This window comes from Gastrolobium bilobum, unplaced genomic scaffold, assembly GCF_033153095.1.
Source record: "Gastrolobium bilobum isolate Gb01-03AN ecotype WA unplaced genomic scaffold, APGP_CSIRO_Gbil_v1 utg27635, whole genome shotgun sequence".
Lineage (NCBI taxonomy): Eukaryota > Viridiplantae > Streptophyta > Magnoliopsida > Fabales > Fabaceae > Gastrolobium > Gastrolobium bilobum.
The window spans coordinates 113964-139980 of NW_026896329.1; the positions used below are offsets into that span (position 1 = coordinate 113964).

The 26017-nt window shown below is 34.8% G+C and overlaps 2 protein-coding genes and 1 pseudogene across 5 annotated transcripts; 2 read left to right on the forward strand and 1 right to left on the reverse strand.

Annotated features, from left to right (window-relative positions):
- The first annotated feature begins 287 nt into the window (after positions 1–287).
- Positions 288–10935, forward strand: LOC133298969 (protein DETOXIFICATION 19-like). Of its 3 annotated transcripts, none has more exons than XR_009749879.1 (8): positions 288–653; positions 1155–1699; positions 1866–1952; positions 2051–2107; positions 2214–2452; positions 2548–2666; positions 2805–4193; positions 10858–10935. XR_009749879.1 is itself a non-coding variant. In XM_061498351.1 (7 exons), the coding sequence occupies exons 1-7, from the start codon at positions 339–341 to the stop codon at positions 2934–2936; spliced, it is 1494 nt and encodes a 497-aa protein (XP_061354335.1). In that variant the 5' UTR covers positions 288–338; the 3' UTR covers positions 2937–4545. The 3 variants fall into 3 exon arrangements, 1 of the variants encoding a protein (XP_061354335.1); XR_009749880.1 differs by lacking the exon at positions 10858–10935 and adding an exon at positions 4824–4922; XM_061498351.1 differs by lacking the exon at positions 10858–10935 and having other exon boundaries at positions 2805–4545.
- Positions 5009–11386, reverse strand: LOC133298974 (pentatricopeptide repeat-containing protein At1g07590, mitochondrial-like; annotated as a pseudogene).
- A 10386-nt stretch (positions 11387–21772) lies between these two features.
- LOC133298970 (proline-rich extensin-like protein EPR1) lies at positions 21773–24488 on the forward strand. 2 transcript variants are annotated; one of them, XM_061498353.1, is made up of 3 exons: positions 21774–21988; positions 22076–23225; positions 23361–24488. In XM_061498353.1, exons 1-3 carry the CDS (start codon positions 21820–21822, stop codon positions 24346–24348), a joined length of 2307 nt encoding a protein of 768 aa, XP_061354337.1. In that variant the 5' UTR covers positions 21774–21819; the 3' UTR covers positions 24349–24488. The 2 variants fall into 2 exon arrangements, with proteins under 2 accessions (XP_061354336.1, XP_061354337.1); XM_061498352.1 differs by having other exon boundaries at positions 21773–21988; positions 22076–24488.
- Positions 24489–26017: the final 1529 nt, after the last annotated feature.

A 26017-nucleotide genomic window follows, 5' to 3' on the forward strand; every position in this document is an offset into this window, starting at 1 on the left:
TCTTTGTAGTGGCGGTGCCACATAAGAAGAAAAAAAAAAAAATTCACATACTTTTATATATTTATAAAAAATAAATTTATCTCTTACTGCATGACAAATATTAAACTTTTTTAATTTAATATAACTTTATATTGATTTTCTCCGATACCAATCCGCATGTTTCACGAGGTATTAGAAAGTTTGTGAATCACTGTCATCACACGTGGAGGGTAGCTAGAATCATGCGATGTCATAAAGTTCGATTGTTTTGTTTCATGGTCCATATTCACCGATCTTTTAGGCGCTGTTTATATGAATATTGTTGAGCAGAGGAAAGAGAAGCAAACAAAAGATAGAATATGTCGACAAGTAGGAGGAGTTCAGATGAGAAAGTAACAACAAAGTTCACACCTCTATTAGATGTAACTCACCATGAAGAGGGACAAGAAGGAGAAAAAACAAGACCCCAAGTTGAGGGATGGTGGAACAAAGTCCTGGACTTGGAGGAGGCCAAGCATCAACTCTTGTTTTCACTTCCAATGATTCTTACCAACTTATTCTATTACTTGATCACTTTGGTTTCTGTAATGCTCGCTGGCCACCTTGGCGAGCTTCAGCTTGCTGGTGCTACTTTGGCTAACTCATGGTTCAGTGTCACTGGCATAGCTGTCATGGTAATTCCTGTCTTTTCCTTGATTTTTATAGCCAACAAGATGTTTTAACACTTATCGCTCTTTTATAGGAAAAAAACGCACACTGATATATATTTATGTGCAGGATATTCTTAGTCCCGGTACAAAAATAAGAAGTTTTGTGTCAGAACCGTTAGATATAAATAAGACCAACTATTAAGATAAAGAATATAACTTACACTGGTATGTAATTTACATCGGTGTTAAATGATCTTGATCCATATATATATATATATCATTGTTATGCATGCTTAGGAATTTGATTGAAAGATGGTGAGGGCTAAAAGCTGAAACTAATATATATGTGAGTCAATGATGCAATTTATTGGGCTAAATGTCAATTATTGTTTCTCTCTATATCTATGTCTGTGCAAATTTAACATGTGATATGTAACATTGCCTCAAAACTAGCTGAATTGAATGCAATGGGATTAAGTATATATTCTTACAAGATCAAACTCCTCCTTCTTTCCCTTGTTTTAGGTTGGTTTAAGTGGGGCACTGGAAACACTTTGTGGACAAGGATTCGGTGCAAAAGAGTACCGGGTGTTGGGAATTTATCTGCAAGCATCTTGCATCATATCTCTTATCTTCTCTATCATTATATCCATTATTTGGTTCTATACAGAACACATCCTAGTGTTGCTTCATCAATCTCATGACATTGCCAAAACTGCTGCCCTTTATACCAAGTTTCTAGTCCCCGGAATATTTGCATATGGCATCTTGCAAAATATCTTGAGGTTTCTTCAAACACAATCTGTTGTAACTCCATTGGTGGTCTTCTCAGCTATTCCACTTTTGGTTCATATTCTTATTGCATATGCCTTGATTCACTGGACAGATCTCAGCTTTAAAGGTGCTCCAATTGCAGCTTCTATTTCATTATGGATATCCATACCATTGTTGGCCTATTATGTTATGTATGCAAAGAAGTTCAAGCAGACATGGGAAGGATTTTCAATGCATTCATTCCATTACATATTCACAAACTTGAAACTAGCTTTGCCCTCTGCAGCAATGGTATGGTATGAGTCACTAACAACCTTTCACTTTGCTAGCCCCTTCTGATGATTGATCTTACAAACAAATATTCTAGATTGAACTCTATCTGCAATTCAACAATAGAGAATATTGTTGAAATTTGATCAACTTATCTCATGAATCTTACAATCTGTTTTTAAATTATGCAAGTTTGGAATATTGGGCTTTCGAGATTATGGTTTTCTTAGCTGGAATTTTGCCTAACCCAGAAATAACTACTTCCTTGATTGCAATATGGTATGAATCTAATGCATTTCAAGTTATGCACTTATTCCTAAAATAAAAGTGTTTTTTTCCAATAATTCATTATCATCAATCTTCAAAAATATTTGCAGTGCAAACACAGAACTAATTGCATACCTGATAACTTATGGTCTTAGTGCGGCTGCAAGGTTAGTTGATTGGAAATATATATTCTCCTTTTCTTGCATTGTTGTGTGTTCTTCTGAATCTGCATTCTAGTAAAATTGTTGAGAAGTAGATGTTTGATTTTGGTAGCACAAGGGTTTCCAATGAATTGGGAGCAGGTCACCCGGATCGAGCTAAGAATGCAATGAGTGTCACTCTCAAGCTCTCTCTCCTCCTTGGTTTGTGTTTTGTTTTGGCACTTGCATTTGGTCATAATATCTGGATTCAGCTGTTTACTAGTAGTTCTGCTATCAAAGAGGAGTTTGCTTCAGTGGCACCCTTTCTTGCAATTTCCATACTACTAGATTCTGTTCAAGGTGTCTTGTCAGGTTTGAATTTCAGATTTTCCTTTAACCTGTGATGTCTCTACAACTTGATCATTAACTAAAAATTCTTAGGGAGGAAAATGTCTTTAATATTGCAGGGGTGGCCAGAGGATGTGGTTGGCAGCACTTGGCTGCTTTTGTCAACCTTGCAGCTTTTTATCTTATTGGTTTACCAATATCATGTCTCCTTGCATTTAAGACCAATTTGCTGTATAAGGTATAATATTTATTGCACAATGTGGTTATGCATGTTGTGATGCCAATAAGAATCATCTTGATTATGACAAGCAATAAAAACCTTTTGCATTCATTAGTTTAATCATTATGTTTCTTTTGAATTTGCTTTATGATATAGGGTTTGTGGATTGGTCTGATTTGTGGACTGGTGTGTCAAACTGGGGCTCTCTTACTTTTGACAAGGCGTGCCAAATGGACTAAAGTGAATCTCTCCAGGGATAAAGATGAAGTCCAACCACTTCTTATTTAACTGATTGCCTGCTAAACTGGGTCAATAAAAGTAGTACATGGAGTATACTGCATTTCCATATGGAAAATTGATCAAAACATGTCATGAAATTTCTAAAATATTGGTGCTTATATTCATTATAATAAGGGAAAAGATATTTGTAGAAACTATATGAGATATATGTATAATTTGAACAGGATAAGTTAGTAGGATCATGGTATTATTTAATGGCTTGCATTAGAATATGCGAGAAGAGTGAAAGTTTATAATTATAGGAAAAATGTTTCCTCTATATTAATATCCTGCTCCTGATCTATCTTTAGTTAAATGAGTTGGAGGATTTGGAGAGTAGGGGTGATATTGAGTTGAGATAACCATGTAACTCCACTTGGTCGAAGGAAGAATATCACGTGTGATATTGTTCATGAAATTATCAACAATGTAAACTATTGGATTTTACAAAGGGTAGCTTATAACTTATTTTATTATTTTTGGATCAAACAATAATGAAAATAGTTGTAAGAAAAAAAGCGATGGTAAGTATAACATTGCTCTTTATTAATAATTCAAGTAATATGATAGAGCTAGGTGCATGACTACATTGATCTAAAAAGGGAACTAAAGAAAGAATCAAAATCTTGTTTGTCCAATGAAAAATGCAAATAATATCAATGAACAAGAGGAGCAAGAGAAAACAGAATGGTTTCAACGTTAGTAATACTCAAACTGTTAAAGGTGTGAGGTCACACAGGACCATGAAGCAAAGAACGGTGTGAATCCTATTAATAAAGTAGAGCAATATTTAGAAAGAACAATAAAACCACAAATTCATCTTTCAATTTTTAATCCAAAAATAGACACTTCCATTAGCGTGATTGATGACTATATAAGGTTCTAATAATGAAAAGCCAAGCACACCACACATATTATGGTTGTTTCCATTGGTGTAATTAAGAAGCAAACCTTGACATAATGAAAATGTCTTCTAACAAAGTTGCATCAATCCTCTTTGTTGTTGTGATAGTCACCTTAAGATACCCTCAGGTTGGACACGCTTTTAAAGAGGCAGCACAAGCTGAAGTATACATTCAAGCCACCACATTTGCTCAGGCTGAACACGCACAACTGCATGGAGAACCCCTGAATGATGGATCATCTAGACATTGTTATGGAAAGTGCACTGCAGGATGTGTCAACCCTTTTCCCACTAACCCGGAACTCAAGGGCCTCTGTGCCAAGAGGTGCAAAGCTCAGTGCCAAATTTGAAAGGCATCAAGGGTAATATGATATAGATTTTTTTAGTTGGGTGCATTGTTTGTCCTCTAAGAGGATATAAGATTTTCTCCTATCACCTCCTTATAACTATGTATTCTAGGGAATACAAAGTTATAATATTAAAGTTTTTTTTTTTCTCTTCATAAACTTTTTATAAATTTGCTGGCTGATGTGAAGAGAATTTTTTTTTGTAATATTATAATTATGTACTTTCTGAAGTACATAGTTATAAGGGGTAACAGGACAAAATCTTATATACTATGACAGGACATCTAATGAACCCTTTTTAGTTTTAACCTTGTTATTTTTCTTTCTTGAGAATATTAGTTGATAATATTATATATGTATTAGTTTGCTTCATGTAGTATCTATTTATATCTGATGAATCATTTAGATTTTTATTTATTTTTTAACCCAAGTTCAAGAATAATTTATGGGGAAAAGTTCAAATATCCTTATGTGGTTTGTCTTTTAATCATTTATCCTTTATGGCTTCTTTTTTTTTATCATTTACTTCCCTATATTGTTTTTCATCCAAGTCTCTCGTTAATACTGTTAGAGTTTTTAATTAATATGATTCTTCTACCCTTACAAAAATACACTTCACTTTGTAATAATGAGTTGGAGGTGCAGAGGATTTACTGCAGAAGAATGCCATAATTGGAGGTGCAGTAACAGGGCTCTGGTATCTGCATGCAGTGACAATAAGAAAGACAGGATTGCCATAGACCCCATTAAACGAGCAGCAGTTGCTACTGCTCAAGAATTTATAAATTACCTTACCTAAATGAATTAAAATGGATGTCTTCAGCGATAAGTTATGCATTTGATTTGCACCCATTTGTCTTCATGTTTTTGTACAGGCTAGATTGGTTGTTAACGAATCCATGTTTGCAATATACAAATATCATTGAATTGAATTGCTCTATAGATTTCTGTACTACAGTATAAAAGAATTCTTCTTCATTGATTTCAGTATCCTCCTTAATGAGGTATTTATACAAGTAAGTATAACAAACTACTCAACAATAATAGGAAAATTTTTAATCTTATCTATACATTTAAACAACTCTTAACACTAATTTAAATGAAAAACAAACTCTGTATTCAAAAAAAAAAAAAAAAAATGAAAAACAAACTCTTTCAACACTCCCCCTCAAGTTGGCACATGTATGTCAATCATGCCCAACTTGTTAGTCATTTCTTTAAAAACTCTTCCGGATACAGCTTTAGTTAACATATCTGCAACTTGTTCCTCTGACCGTACATGAGGGGTCTGAATGATTTTTCCATCTAGCTTCTCTTTAATAAAATGCCTATCAATCTCAACATGTTTTGTCCTATCATGTTGCACTGGATTATGAGCAATATCTATTGCAGCTTTATTATCACAAAATAAATTCATAGGCTCCTCATATCTGATCTCTAAATCAGTAAGAATACTTTTAATCCACAACAGTTCACAAATGCCATGAGTCATTCCTCTGTATTCAGCCTCAGCACTAGATCTTGCTACCACCTTTTGTTTCTTGCTTCTCCAAGTGACTAAGTTGCCTTCTACAAAGGTGAAGTAGCCAGAGGTTGATTGTCTAGTTGTTATATCTCCTACCCAATCAGAGTCAGAGTATCCTTTTATGCCAGCTTCATCATTCTTAGAGTACAAGAGACCTTTTCCTGGTGATCCTTTCAGGTATCTAAGGATACGATACACTGCATTCATATGTTCCTCACTAGGACAATGCATAAATCTACTCACCACACTAACAGCATAAGCTATATCAGGTCTGGTGTGTGACAAATAAATCAATCTTCCCACTAACCTCTAATATCTGTTCTTGTCTGTTTCAATTTGATCTGGATACATAGCAAGTGAATGATTCATCTCAATTGGAGAGTTGGCTTACATGCCATCAAACCAGTTTCTGCTAGAAGATCCAAGATATACTTTCTTTGAGATAAAAAAATGCCTTTTTTTGATCTTGCAATTTCTATCCCAAGAAAATATTTTAATTCGCCTAGGTCCTTCATTTCAAATTCAGAGGCTAACTTCCTTTCAAGTGACTTCATTTCTTCCGCATCATCTCCTGTTAGCACCATATCATCCACATAGACAATGAGTATGGATATTTTGCCATTGTTATGCTTTACGAACAATGTATGATATGAGTTGCTTTGTTTGTAGCCAAACTTTTTCATTGCCACTGTAAGTCTTCCGAACCATGCTCTTAGTGACTGTTTAAGGCCATTTAAGGCCTTCTTCAATTTGCACACTGAATTTCCTTGTGAAGCTGCTAGCTTTACTCCTGGTGGTATCTCCATGTATACCTCTTCTTCTAAATCTCCATTCAAGAAGGCATTTTTTACGTCAAATTGTTTTAGAGGCCAGTCCCTGTTGGCTGCTATAGATATAAGAATTCTGATTGTGTTGAGTTTGGCCACCGGAGCAAATGTATCTTGATAATCCACTCCATACTTCTGTGTATATCCTTTTTCCACGAGTTTTGCTTTGTATCTATCAATGCTTCCATCTGCTTTGAGCTTTACAGTATACACCCATTGGAATCCAACTTTCCTCTTTCCATCTGGCAAGGAAGTTAATTCCCATGTTTCATTTTTTTGAAGTACCTCCATTTCAGTGTTCATGGCTTGCTTCCATTTAGGATCTTCTAATGCTTCCTGCACACTATTCGGAATAGATATAGTGGATAATTGATTGAGAGTTAGAGCATATGATTCGGATAGCTTGTGAGAGGATACATAATTACTTATGGGGTATTTTACTTTTGCTTTCGGATCTTCTTCATAAAAGGGTTTTGGTATCCCTATTGTTGATCGTTCGGACCTTCTGATTTGTGGAGATGGAATATTAGAAGAAGTAGGGGTTAAAGATTCAGGTGTTACCTCATTTTCAGGAAGTACTTCAGGTCTGTCCTCATCAGTTGATTCGGCTATGTGTGGTGGACTTGGCATCTCATTTGATGGAGGAGAATCTGTACTGGAAGATATTGTTTCAGCAGGTTCAGAGGTGGGGTCTTGAGAGGGATTTTCATTTGTGGGACTGTTTATGGGAATAGATGAGGCTGGATTAGGAGTCAACTGGATTTCTGCTTCTCCAATATGGTGAATCTCCCCATGGGAAGGAGAAGAAGTGACTCCCCCTGAATAGTAAGCCTCGGTTTCATGGAAGGAGACTTCGAGAGTAACATGCATTTTATGAGTTTTTGGATCATAGCAACGGTATCCTTTATGGAGATCCGAATAACCTACAAAAATGCATTTGCGGGCACAAAGGTCAAGTTTATTTCGTAGGGGTTCGGGAATGTGGACATAAGTGGTACATCCAAATATTCTAGGCTCAAGATTCAGAGTGTGGGGAATGGAAAAGAAGGTCTCAAGTTTCTGTTGAGGGGTGAGAAAATTCAAAGCACTAGAGGGGGTTCGGTTTACAATATACGCAGCAAAAAGGACAGCCTCACCCAAATAGGAAGAAGGTACGTTCATATCAAAGAGAGAGGCCCGGACTATTTCCAATAGCTATCTATTTTTACGCTCCGCTAATCCATTTTGTTGCGGTGTGTAGACACAGGAGGTTTGGTGTTTTATACCATTAGATTGCAGGAATTCAGAGAAGACACCATTTTTGTATTCAAGGCCATTATCGAATTGGAGGACTTGAATGGAGCTATTGAATTGGGTGTGGATCATGTGAAAGAATTTTTTAAAGGCAGGAAAGACTTCGTTTTTATTTTTTAATAAAGAGATCCACACCATTCTTGTACATTCATCAATAAACGATACATAATAATACGAGTGAGAGAAAGATGTGACCTTGGCAGGTCCCCACACATCAGAATGCACAACTTGAAAGGGAATGCTACTTTTATTCAAACTTGGGTAAAAAGGAATTCTATGGCTTTTAGCCATTTCACAAACAGAACATTGAAATTCAGAAGAATTGAAATTGGGAAATAAACTAGGAAGCAATTTTCTAAGATAACTAAATGAAAGGTGACCAAGTCTGCGATGCCAAAGCCAAGCAACAGAGGAAGGTGAAGAACCTGGAGTCGTAGAGGCAGAGGCTCGGCCACAGGGAACAGAGTCATCATCTGGGAGTTCCAAGTAGTAGAGATTGCCACGCCTAACACCATAGGCAAGAATCGTCTGATTTTGGACGTCCTGAAAAATACAAAATATGGACCAGAAAATTACATTGCAATTATGATGAGTGGTACTGACAGAGAGTAAATTATAATTTAAAGAGGGAACAACAAGAACTGGGGAAAGGGTGATAGTAGGAGTCAGAACAACAATACCCTGACCCGTAACAGGAGCAGAACCACCATTAGCAGTAGTGATGGTTGAGGTAGTGCAAGGAGAGCAATTTTTTAAGGAAGAAGCATCTCGAATCATATGATCATACGCTCCAGTGTAATTATCCATGAAGAATCCCGAGTGTGAGCAGAAAAAGTAAGAGAATTACCTAGTATGCCTTCATACACAACATGAGCACGAGGATTGGGAGAGGGTTCACCATCGGTAGAGGACTGGAGAGCTTTCGATGTTACCTTCCTTCGAGGACGCTTGGTGAAATCCCACCATTCAGGATATCCCACGATTTCATAGCATCTGGTCTTTGTATGGCCTGATTCTCCACAGTGGGTGCATGCAAGAGTTTTTCCAGAGGGGCCTTCCTTACGGCTCTTTGGAGGGATTGTCACCACAGAGGGGCGAGGGACTTGGGATAGCAGAGCAGAAGAGTCGGCGGTGGGTGGAGGACGACCCATAGTGATGCGTTGTTGGTGTTCCCGACGGACGTAAGCATACGAACTCTCGAGGTCCAATTTGGGGTCTTTACGGAGGATTTCTCCTCGAACTTGTTCAAATTCGGAGTCCAATCCACTCAGGAACAAATGGGCGCGCATGCGAGACATAAAGGAGTGTGTTTCGACCACACCATTCAAGGTGGTAGCAGAGGAAGTCAGACGGTGATCAATCTCCTGAAAGATTGAGAGAAGCTCATTATAGTAGGTGGGAAGTGGGCGACCGTTTTGCTTGGTGGAGAATGATCTCTGGTTGAGTTGAAAGAGGCAAGTTTCATCAGAACCATCGTAAAAGGTTCTGAGGGTAGCGTTCCAGATTTCATATGCGGATTCGAGGCGGATGAATCTTTGCATCAGCGGAGGGGTCATGGAATCGATTAACCAAATCTTCACCCGTTTGTTATCTGTGATCCAAGCGTCATACAAGAGATCAGAAGGGACAGGTTTCGTTGCCGCACCAGTGAGGAAGCTCGATTTGTTCCGTGCGTCAATCCTCATCTCCATTAGTTGAGACCAAAGAGGATAATTACTGTCGTCGAGAAGGATGGAGATGGGAAAAGATGAGTTATCATGCTGGATAACTATGTTCGAAGGTGTAGGTGCAGGTGTTGATTCAACAGTTGGGGAGGAAGGGGGCGTTTCTGGAGAGGTGTTGTCAACCATGGAAATTTGGGGTTTAGGTTAGGGAAGAGAGAATGGGTACGGGTCGGGTTTTGAAAAAAAAAAACTAAAGGAATGGGGGTAGATTCGAGTCGGGTGAGGAGAAGGAAAAAAAAATTAAAGAAAGAGTGATGGGTACGGGTAATGGGGAGAAAAAGAAAAAATAAAACTGGGGTGTTTTACCTAGGATCTTAAGGTTGATACCATGTTAAGAACCTTGAGGTCACCACCCCAAAAGCTAGCTCGAAGGGTGGGAGTGTCCAAGGTCTTATAAACTCCACATTAGTTGCTCACACAACCAATGCGGGACTATATTTCTCAACACACCCCCTCACACGAGAGCCCACTGGGCTTGAAGGGTGGACAACATACAAGCCCACCTACATGTGGAAATTCCACTACAAAGAAAGTGGGAGGCGGTGAGATTTCGAACGCTTTGATACCATGTCAGAACTTGACTACAGGTATAAATGAATTCTTCTTCATTGATTTCAGTATCCTCCTTAATGAGGTATTTATACAAGTAAGTATAACAAACTACTCAACAATAATAGGAAAAATTATCCTAACAACTTAATCTTATCTATACATTTAAACAACTCTAACACTAATTTAAATTAAAAACAAACTCTTTCAACAATTTCAATTCTTTTGTTGATTTCATATCTAACCAAAGTTCTTAAGCTCCGTTTACCTGTCCAATTCTACCACATGCTTCAATGGCTAACATATAACTTTTAGATCTAACAAAGGGGAGTTCTTGAATGATGCCCCAAATTCTTTCCAGCTCCTTTTGGTTCACCTGATACCCATACAATATAAGCAGGACATCCTGTACGTGGTAACAAAGATGTCCAGCCCGTAGCTGGCATGTTTCTATTAGATTTGTGTGTCTTCTCTCAAACATCTATAAGGGAAATACTTTAAAGATCAGCGGATCATTGTATACTATAATAAATGGCATAGTCAAAGGGTGAGTGTATGCACAGTGAAAGCTAAGAGAGAGAAGATTTAGAATATATATATTTTATTGGTTTAACCTTTTATTTATAGATGGATTACTTAGCAGTAGCAGAATTCTGGGCTTCTTAAAAATATTGGAGGCTCAATTCTTGATAGCATTAATGAAGAAATATTCTTTTAGTTGTTAGCCCTTCCTAAGACTTCTAATGTGGGCCTTTATGCAGGTCCATAACACATCCAATGTTGATAAGTTTTTTCCTGTAATTAACTTCTCCACGGATTCAACGTATGCTTCAGTTACAGTAATAACCTGGTCACTACATGTGCAGTAGCTAAAATGCAGTAAGATATTTCATTTGGTTCAACCTGTGCTCATTTCATATTGCTGAAGACCTTAACCAGATTTTCAAGATTATTTTCATTGGCTTCTATTTTCATCAAAATGTTATAGGTGGACACATGTGGGGTGACCTTATTAACCTCCTTCATTTGGATGAGTAATTTGGGTATCATCTTCTTGAGGCTAGAAGATGAATGTGGAATTATGAGCTGGTTGAAAACCAAATGCGAGATGGGATAACCCAATTCCCTCCTTTTTTTCATGTACTCAAGTGAAAGCCTTATTACACCTTTATCCAGGTGCAATCACTAGATTATTGCAAGCAACTCATTCTGAAATTCACCTGGAACATGAGTGAAAAGCTTATCCCCATGTGAAATTCTATGAAACTTAGGTGTAAGTTCCACAAGCATAGTTATAAAAACCCTTGGAAAGCTTGGAAAAAAAGATGACACAAGATAACTGAAATGTATTTTGTAAGAATGGTAGAATAGTCATATTAATTAGCAACTCTAACATTGTTAATAAAACGCCCCGTTGTACACCTGATTTGTTAACATTACGTATGATATTAAACACAGTTACAATCACAATGGTTTAATTAAAAATACGGCTAAACTATTTCTTTTTAAACTGTGCTCATTTCATTTACAATAATTACCTTATTCAAATTAAACCAAAACAGTAACTGTAACCCAATGACATTGCGAAATAATCAACTATGGCTTAATAATATTACACTGGTCCTATTAGTCATTGTTATGGGGTTCCCATAAGCCCCCACAAACTTATTTTCATTTTTCAGCAAATTGGGCAACTTGCTAGGCTCCTCGCTGAAGTGAGCTCCCCAACAAGCACATTACTCAGCTCGCTGTATTTCTTGGTCAAGCAAGCACTACAGCGACCAAATTAAATTCCCAGGGAGTAGCTACTGCCCAGGTGTTCTATTTCCTCGCTCTTCACCTCGCTGAAGCAAGGGTCGCAACAAACTTCCTCGCCCAACTGCTCATTGAAGCAAGAACTTCATCGAGCAATCCCCTGCCTCAGCTCAGCTTCTGTCTCGTTTTTATTTAGCTAGCTGGTCTCCTCGCCAGCGAGCAAAGCTAGAATTTGAACATAACCTTTCTGTTTCATGGCTTATTCCTCACACATTTGGGCACACCTCTTGGATACCTAATAGACATGGAATGACAACCACTAGCCCAACAAACTAAGGTGCACTTACATCCTCAATAATTTGTATTAACTCAATACCATTTCTTAGCTTTACTTGGTTTACAAGTTATGTACCTTAACTTAATCTACAATACCTTTTGACAAACTTGCATAATTCATTATGCATTGCCAATATGCAAAAGTGAAGTACATAGGCAATAGACTTCAAAACACGCAAAATAGGTATCCATGCCCTTCTATCATACATGTATATAATCCATGATTACACAATGTCTAATTACGTCAAATGATTCAATTACATATATTGGAACTTAGCTATGTAAAATGACTATGATCAAACTCTTGGCTCCATCCAACAACATTAGGATACCAAAGGAGAATGATCATAGGCTAAGTCCATCAAAATAAATCATGATATATCAAATGGGCTACGAATGTAATTCTTATACATGTTTAACAAACATATACATAGGATATCCCAAAATACATCAAAATAAAGCATCACCATGCAATCTACTATGGCATCATGCCAATAGATACTCCAACATCATATGTATTTGAAAGGGGGTCCTCACAACATGAGGTGAGATAAACATCTTAGTAAACTAGGGGTCCTTAGAGGACTTCTCAACTCGAAAGTTCACTTCAGGCAACAAGCAATAAACAACATAATCTTGAATGTATGTATGCATGCAAAGTGTGCAAACTAACTGTCTAATATTCCTGCTAGTGCCTCACACTATCCTCAGAATACAAATGACAGTGTCCTAACCATCCCTCGTGGTAAACACACCTTAAACAGGATGCTTAAGACAAAATCATAAGGCCAATATAACGGTATATGAATTACGCAACCGTGCAACATAACGTATGAATTACACAAGGATCCCCCTTGCCACATACCCGTGTAACAATCTCTTACACCACACAACAGGCATTATATATAATGCATTAATTCAATCTATTAATAAACCACATAAACCAAAACCCACACAAGCTTGGTGGAACAGTCAAGGGATAAATCCCAAGGTCCGAAACCTTACTTCGGAAGCCTCCTAGCCAAATGCTTGCTCCAAGCACACGAATTCCACACCAAGGGTTTATTAACAAACAACACCTAATTAAAAGGTGCACTTGCAATCAACAATTGTCAACAACAATCAAATCTAATTGCAAGCTAGTGAACATACACATATTCACAATATACAAGATAATTCACAACAACCAATAAGTCATGACTTACCTAAGCTTGAAACAAATCAATTTTCAAACTCAAGTTCCATTAGCTCCCCCAATGCTTGTTCAATCAACGATAGTCCACAAGTTTCAATCCTAGAAACAACATGGATACCATCACTAAGCCATTTTCTTTAACACAAGCAACCTCAATACATAGGCATGCATTTTATGGAAAACTAGGAAGATTACTCAAACAGTTTTCTAATCATATTTTCACCGTTTAAATCTCATCCTAAGCATTTTTCCAACATACTCTAAGTCTCAATCACACTCCAACATAGCCAATCAAGCCATATTTGCATAAAATCCTAACTTTGCATTTCTACTCAAAACACAAAGAATTCAAGGATTCTCACCATAAATTGCTCCACAGTGGCACAAGGAATGTCTTTCAACTCCCAATGAAGCAATGCAACACCTCTAACTCCTTGGAGTGTCACAAATTCACCTTTCCCAAGGCAAAATCTCCACCCACAAGCCTCCACAATGGATTCTATGTCTAGGATTGTGTTCTCCTTGCAAATTTAAGCAATTTTGCTTCCAACCACAAGTGATTTTATCAAGCAACAAGGAAGATAGGTTTTTGGAGGTCTTAAATGCTCATTAATGGCTTCCTCAGTGTTTCTCTTTTCTTTCCCCGAAGTCTGTCTTGGTTTCACTCTAATTAAACCACTTTCGAAACTTCTCGTTGGACTACTCGCTCTAGCGAGCTCCACCAGCGAGTAATTACAACGCTCACTGGACAACAACGAGGATGTTGGTCCCAGATGAACTCAAGAGAGGGGGTGAATTGAATTTTATAAAAATAATTCGCTAATTAAAATTAACTCAAAACAATAAATCAAGATAAGGATAAAGAGATATTAACACAATAATTTTTACGTGGAAAACCCAAAAGGGAAGAAAAACCACGGGCCCAAAATCGAATACTGAAATTCGACGGGGAACTCCACTATGAAACTTGTGTACAAAGAGTTCTCTAGTTTCCTAGTCTACCCCTTACATAAATTCCCAAACTGGTATCCTAGTCTCCCATTACGAAACCCTAACCCTTTAGGATTCCGAAACCCTATCACACAAGGGTTCTCAACTTACTCTCAATTTCCAAGAAAAAGAGACATGCTGATATCCCAGTTTCCCAGTACAAACCTTCAAAAAGGTCAAGAAGAAATTTATAATTAAATGACTTACCTCAGTTCTTTTTTTCCTCAAGCATATAGGTAATATGAATTCCTATGGAGAAATATTCACTTTGCCAAAGGATGAATGAATGTCTTGAGAAAGCTCTTCAATTGATGCACAAGAAAGAATCCTAATCTTGAAAATCTAATTCTCTTTTTTCTTTCTTGTATATTATTCTCTCTTTTCTCTCTTGTATTTTTTTCACTTTGAACATCTTAATCTATTATGCAATGCAATCCTAATCAAATATTTGGCAAAAAATATTTTATTTCTCTTACATGAAATCTAAAAAAATAAAATCTTTCCTAATCTTTACTTGATTCCATGCTTTTATATATCTTCATGATATCTTCCATATCTTCTTCCATCTGCATGCAATCTTTAATTATCTTGAATATTGATCCCATGCTTTTTTCTCTCTTCATGATATCTTCCATATCTTCTTCAATCTTCATGCAATCTTCAATTATCATGAATACTATTTCAAATCAGAATAAATATTATTCTGAAATCTCAAACAATCAGCTCATTAGTAATTTCAAGACAACAAAATATTATCAATTAAATTAACATTAAATTGATTGTAATCATCAAAATATATTTTAAATCAATTAAACAATTGGATTATAACAAATATCCAACAGAGGAGTGTCTGATAGGCCCTTCTTGAATAAAAGCTCATCCACTTGAGCCCACTTGCTCACTTAAAAGGTGTCTTTCAACCTAATTACATCCCACATTGATTGAATTAAGTATTTCACTTATTTTATCTATAATGTGTCAGATAAATATTAATCTAATTCTTTTATTAAGCCTCTCACTTAATTAATCTTAATTATAGATGATTAAATAATTAATCCTTTGCAATTAGATATTTTACAAATTTGGGTTACTATAGTTAATGAGGGATTTGGATGAAAAAAGCATAGGGGGTAAATAATAATAAAATAAATAAATAAGGGAATAAGTAATTCAAAGGCAAACCACAAAGGGGTATTTGAACTTTTTCCTAATTTATATATCTGACCTGATTGGGTTCTCATAACTACTGTTTTTTGTCATTCATTTTATTACATTATCCATCCACGTAAGGGAGTATTATGCTTTCTTTTCTGTTTTTAGTCTAAAACTCTAACAAGTCCGACTAATTTTATTTTTGGTTTGAATCTCTCCATTTTTCTTAGAAAGTACAACTCTTAGCAATTAAACTCATTATCCTTTGAATAGGTTAAATCTTGAGATTTAACTAAATTGTCAATAGACCAACAACTCTTAGATTATTTTTTTCCCCCTCTTCATGATCAACAGTTTCATGGAGTCACCTTCGCTGGTCATTATACCAAGTGTGTTACTCTCTATGAAACACGGACTCGCGATATTTTTTGAATTGTGCGTAACGCTCCGACACGCGGTCAATATTTTAGGACACATGGTCAACTCTCTGACACGTTTTTTTGACACGCAGTCAACTTTTTCGGATACGTGGTCAACGCTCAGACACGTTTTTTTTTTTAGTCTTAATTTTATTTTATTAACTAAAAATAAAAAATCATTTATAAATCAATTTTTTTCTATTATGAAATTTGACATGAAAAATTAACAAGGTACGAAAAATTATTTATATTTATATTTATGTTATGAAATTTGAATATTTGATTGGTTATATGACTTATTATGGATTGTTATATCTATTAAATATAAATTATATTATATATATTAAAAATATTATTTGATATCAAAACGTGTCCTAACGTGTCGAAATATGTCATTTTTTAGAATTAACGTGTCGACGTGTCGTGTCATATCGTGTCCCGTGTCAATGTCGTTACTCTTGCCCAATTGGCTAACAACAATCAGAACAACTTTCTTCCTTTTTAAGAAAAAAAAAATCTTCATGTTTTTCAAACATATATTTTTTAGCTACATTATAATCGATATACAGCACGTGGAGCTTTTAGTAACCTTATATTGTTATAGGCTTTTATACTTCTGATGTCACTACAACACATAGAAAGTCAGAATATGTCGGTGGATCTTGATTTTTTATTTTTTTTAAATGATGGGCCCTACTTTTTTATGTCTACTTCACCAGAAAAAGTGATGCATCGAACAACAGAGAAAAAAGATATCCATTGTTATAATATATAAGGGATTTGCATTTATCATGTCACATGACATAAAAAAGTTTCCTACACACATAATATTTTGTGAGGTCCGCACTTATTAAAGCAAAAAAAAAAATAAAAAAATTAAGGCACGCAAAACGAATCTCTATAACATTACACAATCACTTTTCCTACAATATAACTCTTATAAAACCCAATATAGAAAGAAATTCTTTTAAAATAAAAATATCCTTAAAGTACATAAGTAAAGATTTATTAACTTTTAGATTTTAGTACATTAAATTAAAAAAATTAAATTCATCTGTAATTACTAACTTTGAAAAGAGATTGATTTGAAAAGTGTTTCCTCAATCGTTGTTTTTAGTGTTTTTGTGTTAAGAATGCTTGTGTAAGCACTATTATAATGTGTTATTTCTATGGTTAGTCTTGCATGAATCAATACATAAATCACTTTAAAAACAAATTCATAATAATAGTCACATGATTGTTGTTTTTAGATGCTTTTGTGTAAAAAATACTTTTTTTTTTTTGGTAATATGTGTAAAGAATACTTAATCAGTATTCTAACTTGTTCTTTCTTTTCTTTCTTTTTTTGAAGAAAAATGAAAGTTAAACAAATGTTAAGGCTTATTACAGAGCCTACGTAGTACACCACCTGGGGACATCTACCCCCACAGCATTATTGAACAAAAAGCGGAATAACTTCTTCTGGCGGAGAAGTAAAGTCATGTGTACCCCTTACATAGTACTCGCGTGTTCTTTAGGTAGTGTTTGGTTGAAGATTTATTTTGGAATTGATGGGAAAGTGTAAGTGCATATTAAAAAATATCACGTTTGGTTCAGATTTTTTCAAAAAATACTAGGTAAATAGGATAGATGGGAAAATGACTTTTGTGTTGATTTTTAGATAAAATTTACTGTTACAGAATACCACTTGAGATGTGGTATTTTGAGATAACTGGAGAAGTGAAAATACAGGTGCAAAGTTTCTCCCGAACATAGATTTTGCATATTTAAATAAATTTCCCAAGTAATATTTCGGTCAACCAAACAACTTTTTTTACATTTTTTTACCAAACTTACTTTTCAACCATTTTCCTATCAATTATATTTTCCTAGTAAAAATTTTTTTGTCCCCAACCAAACACTACCTTATGATTATTGATTAGTGTTACATGAATCAATACATAAAATTGGAATAGTATTACACTATTACTTACCAATTCATAGAGACGGCCTTTGCAATAATTACCCTCCCCAAAAAAATAAATAAATTAAAAGTTAGTTCTTTATCTTCTACATTATTATCCGAGAAAATAAAAACACCGGTAAATATAAATATAATATTAAGTATAAAGGGCAAAGAGACGTATTTTTAATATAACATTAGGTACTGAAATATAAAGTAAATATAAAGCGTATTTGGTAGAGTAGAATTTTTTTAAAATATTGCTAGAAAAATGAGTTAAAATTATCAAAGTAACCCTTACCTATCAAATTTTGGCACGTTATTTCAAGAATATTCGTGTCCAAATTTTCGCTCCCCAATTTTTTGTTTTCCGGCTAAATCAAAATATCAGCCTTTGGATGGTATTCTCAAGTGATAATCTGGATAAAATTTTACACACAATGTCACATTCTTAATGCAAATTAGAACCCTAGATAAATTTTTTAAAAACTTCTATCAAACATGATCTCTTTTGAATCCCATGTGAACTTTTTCAGGTAACAAAATAAAATTCCCCTACCAAAAACACCTTAAATGTATGATATAATATACTTTATCATTATATCAATTTTTTATTGACTTTGTAATTTGTACACCTAAGTTTATCGGGAAAAAAATATGCTTAAAATATGCTTAGGGTATTACTTAGGGTGTGAGCAAAAATATGCTTCGATTAGGAACGAGATTGATGAGTTGTGTTATGTAAATGTGTTGGTTTAGTTTGACCTGCTTAAAATCCAATTCTGAAACAGGTCTAAATTGGATTGTTTTAAATAATAAAACTGGTTTAACTTTCCGAACCAATTTAAAAAAATCAATTATTTTGGTTCAGTTTGGTGTGGTTCTTGATGTGGTTCAGTTATTTTGGATTTTTTGTACATCCCTATACAAGATCCATGTCGATGCTATGGCCAAAGTGAATTCTCCTAAACGACTTGGCGTTGGTAATTAGAGATGAGAAGGGTATGATTTTCTTGGAGTTGCTAGCATGTTTTTGCAGCAACATTGTTAGCATAACTAACTCTTTTTGTTCCGCCAAATACATGGATGGACAGGTTTTCACATCATATATATATATATATATATATATATATATATATATATATATATATATATATATATATATATATATAAATTGATAAATCATTTAGAATTTATTTTTTAAGCCAAGTTCAAAAATAATTTACATATCTGACATGATTGATTTTTCATAACTACTCTTTTTTTAATTCGTTTCATTACGTTATCAAATTATGTACTTCGATCTTGGAGTATTATACTCTATTTTGTGATCAACAGTTACTTTCATTGATAATTGTAGTTCTTCAAGGCCCCATTTTGTTAGTCTTGGCCTAATTCGTTAATAACTTAATCAGTGCAACTTTTTTTTTTTAATCTTTATTTTATGAGAAGATATTTTTTAGCTAGATTATAATCAATACAGCATGTGGAGCTTTTAATCATTCCTTGTGGCCTTATATTGTTATAATAATGCAAAGGAATTTTTTTAAATTAAAATTGTCTTTAAAGTAAATAAGGTAATATAAAATCATCTTTAAATTTTAGTAAATTAAATAAAATAAAAAATAAATATGTATTTACTTACTTATTTTAAAAGAGTCTTTGTTCAATCGTTGTTTTTTTAGATGTTATTGTGTAAAGAACACTTGATGTGTTATTTATGATCATTAGTGTTACATGAATTAATAAATTACTTACCTATTCATAGAGGCGACTTTTGCAACACCCCTAAAAAATAAAAATAAAAATAAAGGCCCTTATATAAAATAGGGAGAAAATGCCCATGATTTGAAACGGGAATAATTTTATTTTCTATGAAAAATTATATGATTTTAGTCATTTAATAGGAGAGATTTTAGAAGAATATTTTTTAGAGGAGAAAAGAATGTCCCATCAAGTGCTAATTTAAAGTAGGGAAAAATGTCTGTGATTTTAAATGACATAAAGTTATGTCATTTTAAGAGAAAGATAGACACAAAATAAATTTTTTTATTTAAAATTTAAATTAAAAAAAACCACCCACTTTTTTTCTCCCATGATTTTTATTTCTTGTGTCTATGTCTCTTTTAAAATGATATAATTTATGTCATTTAAAATTACAAACATCAAACCCTTTTAAAGTATGGTACGTTATAACACCTAAGAGTAATATTTTTCGAAAATGGGAAATTTCTAGTCTACCAATTAAATTTCAACTACAAGGTTGGATGGGAGTAAGGGTTTTTGTTAAAGTCAACATTCATACCCCAAGTGCAATAATTATCAGTATGTTTGGTTTAAAATTGTTTTGTCTTTCAAACTTAAACAAAATACTTTTAGGGAAAAATGTTTCCGCACGGAGAAATTATCTGTATTTATTCTCAAAACTACGTTATTTTGGTGTTAAAATCTTAAAAAATTATAAATATAAGGACTATTATAACCCTAAAATAAATTAAAATTACAAAAACGCCATAATTTTGGTCCCAAAACGACGTCGTATTGGCTTACTGCAGAAAAAACGAACCCATACTTTTAATTACATAAGTTAATGCAATCTTGTTCATATATGCCATTCAGCCAAAAAAAGTTAATCAACTAAAAATTATTAATTTAAATGATAATAAATATATTTTACTAATATTTGTTACTTTAATTTAAATTATTAATTTTTTTTTTTGAAACTGATCTTAATTACTTCTTTGAGGCGAATCAGAACCCCGGTATTTTCACGGGTTCGACTCTTTGAACCCCCGGTATCCTAATTATTAATTTTTTTAAAATAGTCATCTTAACAAAGATTAGTAAAATATATTTATTATCATTTAAATTAATAATTTTTAGTTGATTAACGTTTTTTGGCTGAATGCATGGCATATATGAACAAAATTGTAAATATATAAGATGACTATTTTAAAAAATATAAAATAATTTTAATATCGATTTTTGTCATTTGCTTGATACATAATTGTAAAAGATCCAACCATAAGTCTCCTTTATAACAGGAGAGAACAATAGTAGAGAAAAGAACAAACATATTTGACCAGAAAATGAGACAGTAATTACCAATGGCAATGGGGGTCTGACTTCGGAATCCAATACACCAAAGGAAATGCACTACTACAGTACTACCCTATGACAAAGCCTAATTTGACATGTGTAGTTTAAGTTTTAAAAATTAAAATTTCAAAAAGGAAAAGTTATAAAAAGTAAGCTTCTACGTTAATCATGATTTTAAACTTTCTAAAAACTTAATCAACCATGTAATATATTACACATGCAGAGCACCATAATTCATAATCCTCAAAGCAGAAATATATATATATCTATATATATATATACTATTGATCTTTGAGCCTCAGAATAATGACCAATCTTTGAGCCTCAGAATAATGACCACAAAATTAATAACAGTATGCATCTAAAATAAAATATCAGCAATAAGTAACATGGGTAAAACTGCACCACATTGAGTCAAAGCCATTGAACAATGAGCACTGTTTTTGGACTAGTGTGGTAGCTAAATGATGGAGTTCCATCAAGCATGTGGGTCTAACCCCCCGACAACCCTTTAATAAATAAACATTCATGAATTCCAACGTTACAACTCTATCATTTCGCCACATGTAAGCTCTTCACACGTAGTGCCCTTGCATTTCACACGCTTGGTCCTACATCATCACTGCAACGGTAATGAGGAAAAGTTTCCCTTTATATATCTCAATCTCTTCCCCCATTACTTCCCATAACTCTATCCTCTGCTATCTAAATTTTCTCTGAAGTTTCTTTCTGTAGATACTATATATATACCATCACTAGTGCTAGTTTATGTACACTATATATGTTACATGTAAAATCAATAAACAGTCCTTAACAACTAGCTTTTATTTTCCTCATGGAGCTTCAGAGGCATATTTGCCTCCTCTTGTTTCTCTTTAGTCTCTTCTCATGCTCCCATGCCTACACATTCTATGTTGGTGGAAAAGATGGATGGGTTTTGAACCCTTTTGAGAATTACAATCAATGGACTCAAAGGAACAGGTTCCAAGTCAGTGACTCTCTTGGTAAGTTTCCATTTCTTATATTGTGCTTGATTGTTGCTTGTGATTGGTTTTTAATTATGGTTTTCTTTTTGTGTTATGTGTTATCAGTTTTCAAGTACAAGAAGGGTTCAGATGCGGTATTGGAGGTGAACAAGGAGGATTATGAAAAATGCAACAAGAAGAACCCGATCAAGAAGTTTGAGGATGGTGACTCAGTGTTCCAGCTTGATCGATCGGGTCCTTTTTACTTCATCAGTGGTAAAGATGGAAATTGTGAAAAGGGTCAGAAACTTATTGTTGTAGTCATGGCTGTGAGAGAACAACAGCATCATAACCCACCTCCATATTCTCCAACACCTCCAACAACACCTTCCCCTATCTATCATCCTCCTTATGTTCCAACACCTCCAAAAACTCCTCCACCTATCAATGAGCCTCCTTATGTCCCAACACCTCCACAGACTCCTTCTCCTCCAGTGTATCATCCTCCTTATGTTCCAACTCCACCAAAAGCTCCTTCACCTGTTAATCAGCCTCCTTATGCTCCAAAACCACCTCAAACTCCTTCCCCTGTATATCATCCTCCCAATGTTCCAACTCCTCCAGTCTATAATCCTCCCAATGTCCCAACTCCTCCAAAAGCTCCATCTCCGGTTAATCATCCTCCCTATGTTCCCACACCTCCACAAAATCCTTCCCCTATTCATAATCCACCCTATTTTCCAACACCTCCAAAAACACCTTCTCCTGTTTATAGTCCACCCAATGTTCCAACCCCTCCAAAAACACCTTCTCCAGTTAACAGTCCACCCAATATTCCTGTTCCTCCGAAAGCTCCTTCTCCTATTAACCATCCACCCTATGTTCCAACACCTCCAAAAACACCTTCTCCAATTTACAGTCCACCCAATGTTCCCACTCCTCCAAAAGCTCCTTCTCCTATTAACCATCCACCCTATGTTCCAACACCTCCAAAAACACCTTCTCCTGTTTACAGTCCACCCAATGTTCCCACTCCTCCAAAATCTCCTTCTCCTATTAACCATCCACCCTATGTTCCAACACCTCCAAACACTCCCTCTCCTGTTTATAGTCCTCCCAATGTTCCTACTCCTCCAAAAGCTCCATCCCCTGGCAATCAGTCTCCCTATGTTCCAACACCTCCAAATACTCCTTCTCCTGTTTATAGTCCTCCCAATGTTCCTGTTCCTCCCAAAGCTCCTTCCCCTATTAATTATCCACCTCATATTCCAACACCTCCAAAAACACCTTCTCCTGTTTATAATAGTCCTCCAAATGTTCCTTCTCCTCCAAAAGCTCCTACCCCAGGAAATCAACCACCCTATGTTCCAGCCCCAAAAACTCCCTCTCCCATTTCTCAACCTCCCTATGTTCCAAAAACTCCTTCCCCTGTCAATCAACCACCCTATGCTCCAAAACCTCCAACAACTCCTTCTCCAATTTCTCAGCCTCCCTATGTACCAACACCCCCAAAAACTCCTTCCCCTGTCAACCAACCACCCTACATTCCAACACCTCCAAAAACCCCTTCTCCTATTTCTCAACCTCCCTACATTCCAACTCCAAAAACCCCTTCCCCCATGAATCAACCACCATATGTTGCAGCACCTCCAAATACTCCTACCCCTATCAATCAACCACCCTATGTTTCAACACCTCCAAATACCCATTCTCCAATTTCTCAACCTCCTTACATCATTCCAACACCTCCAAAAACCCCATCCCCCATGAATCAACCACCCTATGTTTCAACACCTCCAAATACCCATTCTCCCATTTCTCAACCTCCTTACATCATTCCAACACCTCCAAAATCCCCTTCCCCCATGAATCAACCTCCATATATTGCAACACCTCCAAACACTCATTCTCCAATTTCTCAACCACCCTCTTACATTCCAAACCCTCCAAAATCCAATTCCCCTATCTCTCAATCCCCATTACCTCAAACACCAATTTCACCATCTCCATTCACACCAGCATCATCACCATATCCATCAAGGTCCCTCCCGCCATCTCAACCACCTTCAGTTTCAACTGCACCAACCTACGCACCTTCGCTCCTCCCTCCGGCGAGTTCTCCTGTGCCGGCCACAGTATCACCACCATCGCTTTCCCCATCGACCACCGCTCCAGCCGCGTCTCCGGGAGCAGCAACTCTATCGCCGTCAGGATCGCCCCAAACGACATCGTCTAGTCCCGCCCCTTCCATAACGCCGTCGTCGTCTAACGAAACGACACCAGCCGGGTCAAACGGCGGCATTGTGTCGTCGTCTGCATGGGCTTCAACTACTTCAGGGTTATGGGCGTATTCTATTACCATTTTAGTTGGTGCTGCTCTAAGCACTATTCTTGGGTAGAAAACGAGACATTATTATTATTGTTATTATTATTTATTTTTTCAGTTTTGATATAATTTGTGAACATTTTAAAATTTTGTTTTTGTAATATTGTTATTTGGACATAAGAGATCCAATCTCATAATTAATTGTATGTATAATCGGTGTATTTGTGTTTATATTTCACATAGCAATTTTTGTTGCTCTGAGTTTACCATTGCTGATTTGTTATATGTTTTATTTCAAATATTTTACTGATTATTATAAATTAACCATAAATAGAAGAGTGATTATTCTATGATTTTTGTTGTTAAACTTAAAATGGAAAATAAAATAAGCATGCTATAATAAAATAATTATAGTTCTTTTTTTTGTTATTATCCTTGAATGAATGATTATTCTCTAGATAGATCATCGAAAGCAACTTTTGTTACATTAATTAATGTATTGTTGTTAATACGAATCTGCTCATGTTTTCAAACTACATTTAACATGCACCTAACTATATTGCGAAATAAATACGTAAGTTTTGGTCCATATATTATTTATCATGGATCGTCACTTTCATCGTCGTCCACTTCTTTAGTTGTGAATGAACGAAAACAATTATTATTGTCATGTGTAGATGATGCTCGTCCTTTTCTGTATCATCCAAAAAGTATAGCAATTTTTGGGAAGTCGATTTTACAACATGGGAAAAGCTGACAATTAAAAAATAATTTTTTTAAATTAAATTTATAAACGCTCACTTAAATGACATGTAAAGAAAATTTGAAAAAATTTCTTTCTTTGTTATTTTTCTTTTCTCTCCGTCCAATATGCGGATATGATTGACATTTTTGTAAAGTATGGTGCATGTGCTTTAGGAGCGAAGATTTAGTGCCTGTTTCGATGGACTTTTGTTCTTAAAAAAATTACTTTTTTTTAAAATAAGAGTCCTTTTAAGAATTTTTAGATGTTTGGATAATAACTTTTTAAAAAAGTAAAATTTAAAATAAAAGTTAAAATGCTACTTTTTTTATAGCCAGTAGTTTGGTTGCTTTGAAAAAAAGCAGAAATTTAAAGATAATATAATTTTTTTTTTTTTGGAAAAAAGATAATATAAATTTTTAGAATACAATTTTAACCTTATCCTATCATACCTATTTTATCTCTATTTATCCTACGATCATACCTATTTTATCTCTACTTATCCTATGATCATACTATTTTATCTCTCCTTTATTGTAATTTTATATAAAAGTGTTTTTTTATTTTAACATCCAAACAATTTTTTTATGTAAAAGTAATTTTCAAATCATACATCCAAACGTAAAATAACTTTTCCTTTTAAAAAAATTTATTTTAAAAAAAACAATACATAAAAAGTAATTTTACATAAAATAACTCATCCAAACGATCCTTAGTGGTCCGGGAGTAAAAGAAATAGGGTGGAATTGAGGTGAGAGAAAGAGACAACAAATTGAGGAGAGAGGAAAGAGAAAAAAAAGAAAAAAAATTAATACACATGTCAATATTTGAGTGGAAGGACCACAGTGGTACTGGAGTGTATTAAAAAATTATGTGGTTTAGATGGTAAAAACTCAAAGAAGATTTTGCTGCTTTTATCATTTAAAATTGGGAAAAAATTTGTTATTTTAAATAATATAAGTTGTGTCATTTTTTTTTTTGGTGTAGTGTGTCATTTTAT